General features: G+C 42.4%; 1 protein-coding gene across 1 annotated transcript in view; it reads left to right on the top strand.

The window, feature by feature from the left end:
• Positions 1-16871, top strand: part of sorl1 (sortilin-related receptor, L(DLR class) A repeats containing) — an 82655-nt gene that overhangs the window by 11062 nt on the left and 54722 nt on the right. Inside the window, exons 2-6 of the mRNA XM_079514095.1 lie at positions 2829-2945; positions 4779-4907; positions 6416-6577; positions 6785-6852; positions 15185-15365. Coding sequence (XP_079370221.1) covers positions 2829-2945; positions 4779-4907; positions 6416-6577; positions 6785-6852; positions 15185-15365 — 657 coding nt within the window. The remainder of the gene's footprint in view (positions 1-2828; positions 2946-4778; positions 4908-6415; positions 6578-6784; positions 6853-15184; positions 15366-16871) is intronic.

Below are 16871 nucleotides of genomic sequence, written 5' to 3'. Positions count from 1 at the left end.
TACACAGTACCAAAGTTTTTAAACCATTGTGCTTTAGTAAACAGTCAATTAGATGTATTTGGTTTTGTGGTTTGATTATATATGAATTTCTTGTATTTTGTCTGTTATTTATTTTTTACCTCAGTGAAGGCACATTTGTGTGCTGACAATATTCTATTCTATAGCAGGGGTGGGCAACTTTGACGATGGCAAGGGTCACTATATTTCCACACTCACTCCAGAGGGCCACATCGCGTATACTGTACAAAATAGCCGATCTACAAGCTCAAAACACGTCTTGCTATATTTGAATTGAAATCCTGAATAATTTGTCGCTACTTATGTTAACTTTCTGAAATTAAATGCAAATACATTGGACATAAAAAATACATTTAAATACTAAGCTACTAATATACTGTAGACGCGGGTCATGTTTGCATTTTTGGAATTGTAACAGCTGCCTGAAATCAGTACTATTAACCTGCGGGCTGCATTAAGCGAAGGTGGGGGGCCGCATGTGGCCCCCGGGCTGCATTAAGCGAAGGTGGGGGGCCGCATGTGGCCCATGCATGTTCTAGAGCAGCGGTTCCCAAACCTTTTTGGCCATGCACCCCCTGTTACCTCCCGACCTAGCTGATGCACCCCCTGTTACCTCCCGACCTAGCTGATGCACCCCCTGTTACCTCCCGACCTAGCTGATGCACCCCCTGTTACCTCCGGACCTAGCTGATGCACCCCCTGTTACCTCCCGACCTAGCTGATGCACCCCCTGTTACCTCCCGACCTAGCTGATGCACCCCCTGTTACCTCCGGACCTAGCTGATGCACCCCCTGTTACCTCCCGACCTAGCTGATGCACCCCCTGTTACCTCCCGACCTAGCTGATGCACCCCCTGTTACCTCCCGACCTAGCTGATGCACCCCCTGTTACCTCCCGACCTAGCTGATGCACCCCCTGTTACCTCCCGACCTAGCTGATGCACCCCCTGTTACCTCCCGACCTAGCTGATGCACCCCCTGTTACCTCCGACCTAGCTGATGCACCCCCTGTTACCTCCCGACCTAGCTGATGCACCCCCTGTTACCTCCCGACCTAGCTGATGCACCCCCTGTTACCTCCCGACCTAGCTGATGCACCCCCTGTTACCTCCCGACCTAGCTGATGCACCCCACATGGAAATATAAATTGCATATGAACCTGAATATGGCACAATATATGCAGCATAGGCTATATTCTGCATTACTTGTTAACATAATATGTTAATATATTTAAAATAAAACCATAGCACCACCATTAGACTTTTCATGTTGCGCACCTCCTAGAAGGCGCTCGCGCACCACAAGGGGTGCACGCACCACCGTTTGGGAACCACTGTTCTAGAGTATTCAAGACCTTTTTGACCAAACTTTAGACTTTTGTGACTGGTTCCTCCCTTTTCCTGTTTGTATTACTTTCCAGTTTGACTGGACTTTCAAGTCTTGTCAGCCAACAGAATATGGAATCTCTTGAATGATCTTTGGAAAAGGGTTGAATAGATGCATGAGTACTTTTTATTTCCCTAACAAATAGACGAGAGCTCAGAGATGTTCTGTGGATAAAGTTCAGGGCTTGACACTAACGGTTGCCCGGCAAGTGTGCATTTTGAGTGGGGATACAACCGTCTTAGTTCGCTATAAACACAACACGAGATATATCTGTCTTGAACGTGGTCATTGCACTCCGGTCATTGCGCTTCTATCTCTCTCCTTGTCTCTCTCCCAAGAACAACTATGAAGAGAGCTACCTCTAATGTTCTTATTGTTAAAATAAAATGCTAGTATTTACATAACTTGATTGTTTACTGTAGCCGATTGACTTCAACAAAAACATAGTTTTCAACTGAGAAAGGAAACGTTTCAAGCATGCAAGTAGAAAGTAAAAAATACATTTACGATATATTGTATGTAGTGGCCATGAGCTGAGGGCAAGTAGAACATGACCTGCACTTGTCCAATGGGCAAGTGCCTCTGAGACCTTTAGTGTCAACCCCTGTAAAGGAATACAATTTATAATTTAGGCATTAAGCAGACACTTAATCCAGAGCGATTTACAACAATCAAGAACAACACAAGGTAATACCGTACATCAAATGCATAGAAATTGTCATCTAGGATCATAAGTAGGCTAAGAACCCATCATAGAATATCCATACATTGAAACTATAAACACTATAGAATACTATAGAATGCCAAATCAATAATGACATGGCATCTGTCTACATACCATCCTATCTAAATTACATATTTTAGCCTTTGCATAAGCCTGCAAGGTCGTCGAGGCTAGGGCAAGTGCTACGGACTAAGGTGGAGTCTGAAGAGGTGAGTTTTCAGACTACAGCAGAAGATTGGGAGTGAGTCTGCAGTTCTAATTGCAATAGGGAGTTCATTCCATATTTTGGGAGCCAGAAGGAAAAAAGGTCTGGGACATGTGGAGCGTTGTCACATGTGGCTGTTTTAGTGAAGGTTCTGCCAGCTTTCCTGTGTTGGCTGATCTGAGCGAATGCTGCACGATTCTTGCTTCTCGATTAAACATGAATCTGAGGAATTGTGCAGCACTAAGACATACAACTGTTTTTGATTTCAGAGATGTAATGTTCTGGTTTGATTTTGAAGACAAACCAGATGATCTATATAGTTTTATCAAACTGTATTGATCCTGTCTTTTCCCTCATCTGTAAAGTTCTTGGAATTTATACGATTGGATTAATCATATTATACAAATGTATTCATCTTCATCCTTTATTTGTTTTGTAATAACATCTACATCTTTCTGGTTGATGTAATGTATGTCTGGCTGACCTTTGTTCCAGGCCAACCTGAACGACTCTCACAACCAGATGGTGGTGCACTGGGCTGGCGAGAAGAGCAATGTCATTGTGGCCCTAGCCAGGGACAGCGTAGGAGCCACGGGACCCAGAACTAGCTCGGTGAGTACTTGTTTACACACGCCCCCAAAAAACGATCAAGATACAACTGTATGATACTAGAACACACAAATCGAAACCGTACAAATTCTTGAATGAAGGCAGACAGCGATTTATCTTTGGCCACCGTGCTGGGCAGGTTGTGTTGTTGTTCCATGTTGTTGTTTCTCCGTGAATATCGTATGTCCGCTGTCCGCTGTGTATATTGTTTTAAGGGTGGGTTGCCGCGTTATTATGGATCTCAACGCAGTTCTAGGAAAGCCCCGCTGTGATTGGCCAGTAGTCGAAGACCCACAAAGCTAAAGTCAGTGACGTATCACAAATACACAAAATACAAATGCATTTTGTGTTCAAACAAAGATTTATGTAGGCTAATACATTTGTGCACAGTATGAGCACAGGGTGATATATGTCTATACAAGTATATGCTATACCTTAGAATAGACCTATTTGATGGAACGAGCGTCAACGAGCACTAGCTGAAAATACAAACACACACACACACACACACACACACACACACACACACACACACACACACACAGGACTGCAGGAGTCTGTCTAATTTCTCTCCAAAAGCCCTTGAATATGATTCATTATAATTTAGGATTACTGTCATTATGATAAACTAGCACTTTATATATCGCACTCATCATACCTGTAACTTTCTCTCCTCAAAAATAATTATTCCAAGTGCTCCACGGGCCTCATTTGGCCCGCGGGCCACCAGTTGAATAGCCCTGATATACACACATGCAGTCATGCACATGCACACACATTTCCATGCTGAAATGTTCACTTTCAGTAAAACATAACATGTAAACAGACCAGACTGACGGACAGGGTCTTGTTTTCTTTATTGAGTGGTACTTCTTGCAGCGATTGAAAATAATAAGTGGCGCTATTAGAGGTTGTCAAGTGGAATAAGAGGAAGCTACGTCACCATGTCATCATAGTACATCACAGGTGTTATGGGAAGTATTTTTACAAAGACGTTTGTGCTGCTGAAGCAAGGTAGATGGAATGGAGGTAATTCTGAATAACTGAGACCTTTTGTAAAGTAATCGCTTCTGGAAAATATCAGAAGACATATAACACATTATTGTCTGCTGTGTTGCTTTCCAATGTGTACACTGTGTAATTTTAATTATTTATCTAAAGAGCAAAAAGTATGTTTCTGAACGTGCCAATTATCGCAAGACTGTCTGCCGTTTCCTGTCTAGGAGCCAAATCTCGCCATTTCCTCTGAGACAATAACTTTACCTGCTGCTGTTTAGATCCTCAAATAAAATGATATACTGTGCACACAAGCAAGTGATTAGAAAACAACCTGTGATGTCTTCTTTTATATTCCTGAACCGATTATATGACAAAGGTCTCAATTGTTCAGAAATACTGTTTGTTATGAGCTGGTCCAGCCGGCTCCATTCACTGTCATGTATTCATTGAATTTCCGGTGCGAGATTTGGCTCCCATGAAAGTGTCATGGCGCAGCCCAGTCACGTGACCATGACCTTTCCTTCTCTAAGCTTCCTTGTGCTGAAGCATGAACTGTGTGAAAGGTCAATGTGTTTAAGGTTTATTCGAAATGAATTAATAACCTGAATGTTTTAACGAGACACACTATACGCTGTGATGGCACTCAAGATCAGTTTGCAGAGTGTCTGGAATGGAAGTCTAAAACCTTTACAAGGGGCTCTTTGTCAGAGCTGATACACTCTGCTCCTCAGGGATCTAGGCTTTTTATTTTGGCCTTTTAATCAGGAGCTAGAATCGAGGAGAATCAGCTTTAGACCTCAGAGCCAAGGTGAATGCAATTAACTCTCCTCTCCTCAGGTATATGTATCGTATGACTATGGGAGAAGCTTCGCATTGGTCTCCGACAAGTTCCAGTTGAAGGGGTCCAAGGCAGATAGCAAGCAGATCATCTCCCAGTTCTACCACAGCCCTGCTGACAACAAAAGGGTAAGGTATCACTGATGTCAGTATGCTACATGGAGGTTTCCTGTCAGATGTGTTCCAGTCAGAGCAGTGGTTCTTCAGTAGACAGGCTGACAGCTAGTGATAGCCTACTACTTGCGGAAGTGTAATGCCATGGTTTTCTTTTAACACATTTTGTGCCCAAAACGTCTGTGGACGTCCTGGGTATTACCGCACGTGCATAGCCCAAGACGTCTGTGGACGTCTTTGAAAAAAAAAAAAAAAATCAGAAAAATCAAAACACTTTATTTTTTATTTTTTTAACACGTGGTGCCAAAGTTTGTGTTTTCGCCATTGAGAATGCATTTGGCGTTTAAATTAAATAACTCAGAAACTATAAAACATTTCAAAGTAAAAAGTTCCAGCATGTGTCTCCACAGTCAGCTGAATTATAAAAAAATGTGAATGGATTTTCTAGGTGAAAGTGATTTTGGGCAGTTTTGCGTGGGCTCTCAATGTGTTAATGATAATCAACTGCAATTTGATTCTAAATGTTTGCCACAAAGATGTCTGCGATCGAACACATTTTGTGTGTTGGTGTGTGTAGATATGTGTCTGTTGGAACCTGTGGGACATGGTGAGTCAAAATGTCCTGTAGGTACTACCCATGATCCTCCACTCAGCTAGTGTGCTCTGGCAGACAGCCCATACTTCAGTGACTGCAAGGTCCTGAAAGCACAAATTCAAGGATTTCTAACCTTCACACTTCCTAAATTAAACTTCTGATAAACATTTCGATATCCTTTTTTTTGTGTGCATACATTTAGTTAAAAATGTAGATACAGTACAGGCCATACACACTACCACACATAGCTCAGGCAGTCCATGAGTAAAAACACTTCAAGACAATTTTTTTAGAGAAATGTTTTGCTGATGCTGAAAGTTTTTTTCATGCAAGCTTCTTTTCTGAAGTCGGGATGCTTCAAACCCACATGAACCATAACCAGTGAAGCCATGTAGACGGACTAAATTCTATTTTTCATTGGCATGTGCCTCATGTGTCTGAAAGTGTTTATCGCAAACAAATTATTGTTCACATTCAGGTCATATTAATTTGTTTCGCTACAATCATGTGTGCATTTTAGTCATTTAGAATGTAACCATAATATGAACATGAAATTGTGAAACGGCTTAATTTATCTTTTCATCTCTCACTCTGCATTATGAGGGTTATGTGAACCTGCAGGGAGTCACAAGGCTATGAAGGCAGTGAAACAGAACATGAAAGGATGAACAGAGAACAGAGAACAGATGAACAGATGAACAGAGAACTGTACAATTGCATAATCAGACTTCCTAATTTGTCTGAGTAATGAAGTGTACCCATGCTGTTATATGCTCCCCTGATCTTTTATTCATTTCCTTTTATTCTCAGCTCAGAATTTGGTGAATACATTTAAATAAATGGAGAGATGCACTGAAGCATAGCTAGATTGAATGATTACATAAATAACAATCAAAGGTTGTAATGTTTGCTTTCTTGTGGTCTTCAGTACCTGTTTGCAGACACCACCAACAGTTATCTGTGGAACACCTTTGACTTCTGTAAGAATGTCTCGGGTTTCTCACTGCCCTTCAAGCCTACAGACCTTCTGCTCCACAGTACGAAACCCAACCTGGTTCTGGGCTATGACAGCTCCCATCCTAACAAACAAGTAAGTCTACAACATCATAAAATCATCACACGCACGCACGCACGCACGCACGCACGCACGTCGCATGCACGGGTCTCACGCACACATACATAATACATTATTACTGTGTTCAGCAAAACGCTAATACCATGCCTCATGCTCTTTATCTCCTCTTTCACCCAAACCTTTCTCTCCTCCCTGTCGTCTGTTCCCTGCGGTGGTCCATAGCTGTGGAAATCAGATGACTTTGGAGAGACGTGGGTTCTGATCCAAGAGCATGTGAAGGCCTACTTCTGGTAAGACCCTATCACAACAAAGTGTTCTGTTCTGTTTGATTGGGTTTAGTTTTATTCAGTTCAGTTCGATTCTACCATGTTGTGCATTGTTTTTAATCTGTTCTCTTTGATTCAGTTCTGTTCGGTTTCATTCAATTCTTTGTTTAGTTGAGTTCAGTGCAATAGAGCAGTGTTTCGCCCGGAACCCAAACTAGCTATTTCTTTGATTTTTCTTTTCTTTTTTGGGGAATGTTTTTTTTAAATGTTTTGAAATGATGATAATAAAAAAACTAAATGTAGGAAACCAAAATATAAAGGGACCCATAAAAATGCATCCACGACCCACAAATGCACACAAACAACAATAGCGGTTTTCTGGTACAGGATATGGGTATGCATATGCACAAAATATGTGAAACATCCGCATCACATTGGTGTGTATTCACCTAGTTCACACCTAGTTCAGATGGATGCCTTTGGTTGTTTGGCTTCATCAGAACACTCTCCATGGTGACTGAAAATATACTGTATATGGACAATTTTAACAGTCTGATGGAAGCACGTGGATAATTATTTTCTATAAATCATATACTGTATGATGGCAAGCTAGCTGCTGAAAATATTAAATCCAATATTAAATCTCACAATAGGCAATAGAGTCTTAGTCAAAAAGCAATTTGCAAAAATTATTCAAGCACTTTAGCACGACTTTCATTCTTACAGTTTCTTTTTTAAGTCATCGTTGTGAAGCAAAGGACTGTGGCAATGTACCAATTTCCCTTTCTTTCTTTCTCTTCCTCACTCTCTTTCTCTGTCTAGTTCTGACATAACCAAACTAATGTCCTCTTCGTGTGTGTGCGTGCATGCGTGAGGGAGAGACAGAGTGCGTTAGCGGCACTGTTGTTTCCACAATTATGACTTCTGGCATGCAATGGATAGCTGAGATGGGCACATCAACCAGTTTGTCAGTCTGTCAATTATTTGTTTTTGTTTAACCTAACATAGTGACTATCTGCTGGGTCAGATAAACTAAAGTCATCAACACGGTATTGTCAGAGTGTAGTTTGTCTGTGTAGCTGTGTCATGGCCACAGCAGCTTTGCTGTAATAATAGTTATTTTTCTATTATTTGTTCAATATCTCACTTATTGGAGAGCCAGGGGCGTTACTAGCGCTACGCAGACAACGCGACTGCGTTGGCGCCCAAAGGCAAGGAGGGCACACGGCCGCCCACCCGTGCCGTCTGTAATATAAAATTTTAAATACATACAGAGATGCAATGACAGTTGGGGTGCTGCCGGGGGCACTCGCTGATCAGCCTGCGTCAGGGCCCACTGGCATCTAGTTACACGTCTGTGGAGAGCGCCGCCTGGCGTGAGAATGGGTCCCTAAGCCAGGCTCAGGATACATGAAGTGTAGCCTTCATCTCTCCTTTGTGGATGATGTTTGATTACAATACACATGTTTTCCTTTTTATAGAGGGTATGCGCGTGACTCCGTGACATCATCATCAAACCCGGAAGTTATGCAGGAACGCCTACTGAGTGGCAAAAAACGACTTTCTGGCCTTGATATCCCATAAATCCAAACAGCAAAAACCTATCTAATTGCATTAAACAACGTTAAACAATGTTACACTCAAATTGCCTGTCACTTTGCCACTCGATTTGCCACTCGATTTGCCATTCACTTTATGCATGCGCATACCTTCTATTCCCTCTGTGACGTATAAATACTCCTCCGCCACACAAACACTACGCGATACCTGGAATGTGAAACCATGGCGGGAAATAAAATGCAAGTGTTTGCATTTCCGTTCAGGTGCTTTATACTGTTTCTTATAAATTATAAATGATAAACTATGCGATCTGTTGGCAGTGATTCAGCGATCCAGCTTGTTATCACTGCCTCTTTGCTCAGAGTCGGGGCTAAGGCAAGGATGGAAGTTTTGAGTTTTGGGATGTTGCTAATGCTAAACTCATCAGCAGAAAGACTTGGTGAAGACTAAAGAGATTAAAGTGTGGCTTTTTAAACACCACCAACCTGGTGTCCCTATTTTGGCATTATAGGTGAAGATTTAAAGATTTTTCAAAAATTATCAAACATTTTGATTGATAGCGAAAATAGCCAATCTGCATCATGATGCGTTGTGAGCTATTTTTGATACTGTTGCGTGATACCGTCATACAACAAAGTATAAACTAGGGCTTAATGATTAAAACTACATTTTGGCAGGTTGAGGTAGAATCTCAAACATAATGGGTCTATGATGACGGTATTAATATGGATCATAGAGCCCCAGCAGACGATATACAGACCTGCTGTCTGCCACATACAGACCTGCTGTCTGCCACATACAGACCTGCTGTCTGCCACATACAGACAGACCTGCTGTCTGCCACATACAGACCTGCTGTCTGCCACATACAGACCTGCTGTCTGCCACATACAGACAGACCTGCTGTCTGCCACATACAGACCTGCTGTCTGCCACATACAGACCTGCTGTCTGCCACATACAGACCTGCTGTCTGTCACATACAGACCTGCTGTCTGCCACAGACATACAGACCTGCTGTCTGTCACATACAGACAGACCTGCTGTCTGCCACATACAGACCTGCTGTCTGCCACATACAGACCTGCTGTCTGCCACATACAGACAGACCTGCTGTCTGCCACATACAGACAGACCTGCTGTCTGCCACATACAGACAGACCTGCTGTCTGCCACATACAGACCTGCTGTCTGTCACATACAGACCTGCTGTCTGTCACATACAGACCTGCTGTCTGCCACAGACATACAGACCTGCTGTCTGTCACATACAGACAGACCTGCTGTCTGCCACATACAGACCTGCTGTCTGCCACATACAGACCTGCTGTCTGCCACATACAGACAGACCTGCTGTCTGCCACATACAGACAGACCTGCTGTCTGCCACATACAGACAGACCTGCTGTCTGCCACATACAGACCTGCTGTCTGCCACATACAGACCTGCTGTCTGCCACATACAGACCTGCTGTCTGCCACATACAGACCTGCTGTCTGCCACATACAGACCTGCTGTCTGTCACATACAGACCTGCTGTCTGCCACATACAGACCTGCTGTCTGTCACATACAGACCTGCTGTCTGCCACATACAGACCTGCTGTCTGTCACATACAGACCTGCTGTCTGCCACAGACATACAGACCTGCTGTCTGCCACATACAGACAGACCTGCTGTCTGCCACATACAGACCTGCTGTCTGCCACATACAGACAGACCTGCTGTCTGCCACATACAGACCTGCTGTCTGCCACATACAGACAGACCTGCTGTCTGCCACATACAGACCTGCTGTCTGCCACATACAGACAGACCTGCTGTCTGCCACATACAGACAGACCTGCTGTCTGCCACATACAGACCTGCTGTCTGCCACATACAGACCTGCTGTCTGCCACATACAGACAGACCTGCTGTCTGCCACATACAGACCTGCTGTCTGCCACATACAGACCTGCTGTCTGTCACATACAGACCTGCTGTCTGCCACAGACATACAGACCTGCTGTCTGTCACATACAGACAGACCTGCTGTCTGCCACATACAGACCTGCTGTCTGCCACATACAGACCTGCTGTCTGCCACATACAGACAGACCTGCTGTCTGCCACATACAGACAGACCTGCTGTCTGCCACATACAGACCTGCTGTCTGCCACATACAGACCTGCTGTCTGCCACATACAGACCTGCTGTCTGCCACATACAGACAGACCTGCTGTCTGCCACATACAGACCTGCTGTCTGTCACATACAGACCTGCTGTCTGCCACATACAGACCTGCTGTCTGTCACATACAGACCTGCTGTCTGCCACAGACATACAGACCTGCTGTCTGCCACATACAGACCTGCTGTCTGTCACATACAGACCTGCTGTCTGCCACATACAGACCTGCTGTCTGCCACATACAGACCTGCTGTCTGCCACATACAGACCTGCTGTCTGTCACATACAGACCTGCTGTCTGCCACATACAGACCTGCTGTCTGCCACAGACAGACCTGCTGTCTGCCACAGACAGACCTGCTGTCTGCCACAGACAGACCTGCTGTCTGCCACATACATACCTCTTGTCTGCCACAGACAGACAGAACACGTAATGAAAGCGATAATGCACGACCGTCGACCAGGTTATCCGGATATTGGAAAATAATAGTCCCAAGAGTAGGGGAAGAATCCGATATCTGAATCTTACTATTTCCATGCATCAGGACACCTTTGAGATAATTATCACACTTGTACCATGGTCCAAAGAAAACCAGATATAAAGTCTAAGAATGGCATGGCCTCCCTGTCGGATCTTCAGCTATTGATAATAAGTTACTATGTGTACAGTTTTTAAATGAAGCTGCACAAATCACAATGCGGTGTTGCTACACTCTACAGTCTTGCTGCTTGTGTGCATGTCCCTGTGTGGTGAATGGTCTACGCCTCATGGTTGGAGCTGCTCTCCCAAATCTTCCATTGTGAAATTTCAAATCTGGTGCCAGGTATTACACTGACTGGTTAGGTTGTAAATAACAAAGTTATTAGAAGCGCCGGTTTGGACACTTGGATGTGATGACAACTTTACTGTCGTCCAGACATTGATTACCTCTTTCTGTCAGGACAGAAACATGCCAGCCAATCAGAATTAATGAATTAATTAATTGTGTTATTGGCCTGTCGTCAACAGACAAATGCCACTGTGATGTGGTTAAAAAAACAAAATTTGATTGTGGAATCCTTTCTCCATGTGTCATTTAAAAAGCTGTCAGTGTGCAGCAGCTCCAGCTGACTCTAAACACACCGCACCAATCCTTTTTATCTGCCGTCTGGTTCTTCTTTGTCGATCATTCATTTATTCCCTTGTGTATATTGATTGAGCCATTGTTTGCATTTGCCTGTGTATGCAGTGTACTGTTGTTTGCAGTGGCTTTGTTGTGATGGGGATGCTAACGCCGTTGAGCAGCAGATAAGTCTAAACCTGCTGTGGATGAGGCAGGCTTAGCTTTGATTCACTGTCGGTGGTGAGATGACATTGACTCTGTGTTGTAATTCTTTTTAAGCCACTAAACCCTTATTTGATAGCCTCAGGTGGTAGGGGTGCGCAAACAAATCCATTCACTCACATATCGCAATTTCAACAGATTTTAAAGAAAAAAAAGAACAAAAAAACAAAACACTTCAATTCAGAATTCCCAAAAGAATTTCTTTTTTTTTCTTTCTTTTTTTTGAAAACTTGACATTATCTGGCTGCATTGACGTTTATGATTCAACTTTTCATAAGTAAGTGTAAGTAAGTGAATCGTCCCACACCTACCAGGTGGACATTTTATAATGTGTAACTTTTGTCCCTCTCACTGCTAAACCCTGTTTGTTCTTTGGGAAGGTGTACTGTAGACTACCTCCGAGCCACTTCTTTTTAGCTCACTGACCAGGAGGAACATGCTAAATCTATAGCTCACCACTGACCAGGAGGGACATGCTAAATCTATAGCTCACCACTGACCAGGAGGAACATGCTAAATCTATAGCTCACCACTGACCAGGAGAAACATGCTAAATCTATAGCTCACCACTGACCAGGAGAAACATGCTAAATCTATAGCTCACCACTGACCAGGAGGAACATGCTAAATCTATAGCTCACCACTGATCAGGAGGAACATGCTAAATCTATAGCTCACCACTGACCAGGAGGAACATGCTAAATCTATAGCTCACCACTGACCAGGAGGAACATGCTAAATCTACAAATATATATATTTCTTTTAAATAACATTTTTGGTAGTTATTTATTTGATAGTGTATAGTCGACAGGAAATGGGGGGGAGAGAGGTGGGTACACGCAGCAAAGGTGGTCGGGATCGGGAGTCGAACCTGCGACACTCAGGCTAGATTAGCAGCCTAGGTGCCTGGACCGCTAGGCCGGCCCGGGCCAGAACTCTACAAATATAATGTGAGAATTTATTTCTGTGATCCAAAATATATTTTGAAAGACATATTTTAGCCAGTGTGTTGAATACAATTTAAACAATTTAATGCAGTGTACATGAGGAAAGGGTTGGAAGGTGGAGGGTGGGGGAGTCGGAGACAGAATAACGAGGTCCCAAAGCTCTTCATTCTTTCTCTTAAACCCAGACAGTATACATCAGTTGAACATTGGCCTTTTAAAGAATGTCACAGCCGCAGACACTGCAGGCTCTGTTTCACTCCGCAGACAGAATAAAAAAAAGAATCTCTGATTTGGAAGTCAGTGTCTCCTCCATTCATTACAGATGAAGCTTTAAGGTCATGGTTTTTTTTTAACATGATCCCAGAGTCACTGTACTGTACTTTCATAGCTAGAAAATCATAAATGTGTCTAGTGTCGTTCCAAACGAAATGTGTAGGAAATGGATTGTGATGACAGGATGATGTTTGGGGAGATATGGATCTAAACATTTGTATGCTTGAGGTTAATTGTTAAGGGTTGTAGCTATGGAAGCTTGACTCATCTGCAGCTGTCAATCAGCTGCTTAACCACTTAAGCCCTATTCAGAAATGTTCAAAATCAACAATGGGTCATAAGGGCAGGAATGTAATGGAGGCTGCTTCAGTTCCCCTTCAGTTTGGCCTTGCAGCCACAGTGGCCTTCATGCCCTGGCCGCACTGCACCACCAACTCATTTCACAGTTTTCTCCTCTGCCTCTTTCCGGTCAATATAATATATAAAATATTTTAGACACTAGTAATAATAATAATAATAATAAACTTTATTTATATAGCACCTTTCATGCCAGAAATGCATCGCAAAGTGCTTTACAAGGCAGAGAACAAACAAGACATGAGTTTTTAAAAATATATATATATATTAGGGCTGGGACTCTATTAAAACGTTTAATCTAATTAGAAGCTTTGTAATTAATTAATCTCGATTAATCACATTTTAATCGCATATCAATATTCAACCCGAGAACAGTGAGAAACCTTTTTTTCAAATGTTTTTTGGTATCCCAGTGAATCAATGAATAGTGACTAATTTTCAACATTTTACTATGTCATTAATATACCTTAGAGCTGTTGTGTGGAAATAATAAAAAGGTCCCCCCATTCTGTGTTGCCTAGAACTGGAGGTCTGAAAAAAATCAGTAACATTATGAAGTACATCTCAGTGACATCACAAAGCTGTACTTCATAATGTGTACAGCTTTGTCAGACCTAACTGTTTTTTGTCAGACCTCCAGTTCTAGGCAACACAAAATGGGGTGACTTTTTATTATTTCCAGTTTTCCACACAACTCCATAGAAAAATGTTGAAAATGAGTGGTATTCCCCTTTAAGCAATAAAACTTTTTTTCCCAACAGTTAAAGAAGTGGAGCATGTGCCTATATAAAGTGTCTATGAATACTCAAATGTGCTTTACATGGCGGGGAATGAGAAAACAAATAAAAACAATTTTATTAGGGGGGAAACACTTAGACAAAGGAATAAAATCAAAAACTGGAATGAACTAGCTGGGGAGTGCATTTCACATGGGGTTGGGTCTGACCACGGACTTCCACGCGTATTGCTGCTTCAGTATGTTTTGCATGTTTTCTGTAGTTAATTAATCTCAATTAACGCGTTAAAGTCCCGCCCCTAACTCAATTAAAAGCAATAGTGAAAAGGTGAGTCTTGAGCTGTGCTTTGTCTCTGAGTTCTTAATTTAATGGATTTCACCAAAATTCATCTGGTGTGCTTTAAAGCCAAGGTCAGTATATACGTAGTTTGAAATAATGAAGAGCTATTTGTGTTCTCTGTCTATTTAGTTTTTTACCCTACATATAGACATTTCTGGGGGGACTAAAGCGAAATTTTGGTTGGAGTGTCTCACAATGTTCTTAGATTTTAGCATTCATACAGTACTGTCCACAACGTGCCAACAGCCTCGCCAGAAGAATTTAACAAGGAATGAAGGTGGTCAGGTCACACACATCATCTACAATTGAGTCAATCAAATGAGTTATACTGTGTTTTCATATTCTAATAAATGAATACCTTGCCTTCATATTGAAACTGAAATAGTTTGTCAGGATTCCAGTCAGACATGGATAACAGTTTAGGACAGATTAAAATAATAAATATTTCCTTCCCTTACTCAGTGGTCCTCCAAGTGAGGTCCAGGGACCCTCAGTGTTCAAGGAGGGTGTTCTAAATTGACCCTTACTAGGTCGGTGACTCTGAGAGTTATGGGGGTCCTGTTCTAGAACCACTGCTCTAACTATAACTTCTATTCCTCTTTTTGTTATCATCCTCTATCTCTCATCCATCCATGGTTTCTAGGGGTGTGGAGCCCTATGACCCTCCCACCACGGTGTTGGTCCAGAGGCAGGAACCTCAGGGCGTCTCCTCCGTTCTCAGCAGCACAGACTTCTTCCAGACGGAGCAGAACAGGAAAGTCATCCTGGAGCGAGTAGACAGCTTCCAGCTCCGTGACAAGTACATGTTCGCCACCAGCAGCCGGGTAAGAGCAGCTGGCAGGAACTCAGTCAACTGGACTGCAGCATGCATTATGTTTTTTGTTAAAGTTAATGCTATTGGTCGATTTTATACTTCATCATGCAACAGTAATGTCAAGCAAATGTTGTGGAAATATCCATTACAAGCTCACAACGTATTGCGACGCAATGCTTAATGAGTAATGACATGCATAAAATAGGGTTGAAAAGTAACAGTTTTGTAAATCCAAGGTGTCTGCTCAACAGCAAGCATATAGATCAATACATGCATGAAATAGATTCACACAGTAGGCTTATCTCAATACTATATTGACCTTTAGCCAACAGTTGATATTTACAGATCATAATGATGATCATTGTGTGGATGTAGTACATAACTACTATGGTACAGAATAATCGAGCTGAGCGTGCTCTACTGTCAGTAGATTAAGAGAAGGACAGACGGGTGCAGACTCTCAGCAAACAGTCTATAGAAACAGTCCGTACTCACAAGGTCCTTATTCTTTGAATTGTTTAATTGTTTAATAAATGCTGGAGTCTCTGACAAACAGACGTGTTTTGGCTACTCAGGCCTGAGAAGACGTTTGTGTCTTGCTCAATATCAGCATAATAATAGTTAATAATAATAATAGTATATCAATCAATAATCAATAATAGTTGGATACCATATGCGTGCCAGCGGCCTACATGTAAACGGATATGTTTTGGGAAGCATGTTAGAGGCTGCTATAGCACCTGAAAAAAGACTAGAGGAATTGTTCTACTCCTACTTCCTACTAGTAAAATCTTACTTTTTGTACAATCTCTGAGTTAACACTAACACTATTGATTTTAACACATTTGATGCTAAGGACGGTTATACTTATCCTATTAAATAATTACGCGAGTTGCGGAGGACAAGTATACTCCTAATATCGATTTTTGGAATCGCTCCGGTTGCTAGGGCCTCGTCTGCACTGCGTCTGCGCGACCCAATCACATTAGCTTCTGTATTAGCCACAACCTTTGCATGCTCTTTTCTCGGAAATTACGGCGCTGTACGTGGTTTTGATTAGATCGGCGTGTGTACTGAAATGTGTACTGTAGTCACATTTTGAATGGCGAACTCTAACTCAAAAATAAACATAATTTTCAGTTGGTATTTCTGGTGTAATCCAAGTGTATAAATTATTGTCACAGGAAGAAACTACGCCAAGTGCCACAAGTTCATACAAGTTCAGGGGACAATCTGGACTGCTTTCCTGTGGACTGAAAGAGTAGCCAAAAACTCAGTTTCAGCTGTCCCAAATAGAATGTTTGTTTTGACAGTACTTATTCATAGACAAGCATTCACAGCTGTATCTTTGGATGTGGTCTATTAGCCATGTGGGGAGAGCTCTGCCATGATAATACAAGGTTATTTTATATTTTAAAAGCATCTCTGTTTATATAGTGCAAGGAAGAGAGACAGAGAGAGAGGGGTAAGGGGAGATGGTAGAGAGAGCTGTGATGAGTTGACATTCAGGTCACCA

This window comes from Electrona antarctica (genome assembly GCF_951216825.1).
Source record: "Electrona antarctica genome assembly, chromosome: 11".
Classification (NCBI taxonomy): Eukaryota; Metazoa; Chordata; class Actinopteri; order Myctophiformes; family Myctophidae; genus Electrona; species Electrona antarctica.
The sequence above is the reverse complement of the archived record's forward strand: the minus strand, read 5'-3'. Positions and strand labels throughout refer to the sequence as shown.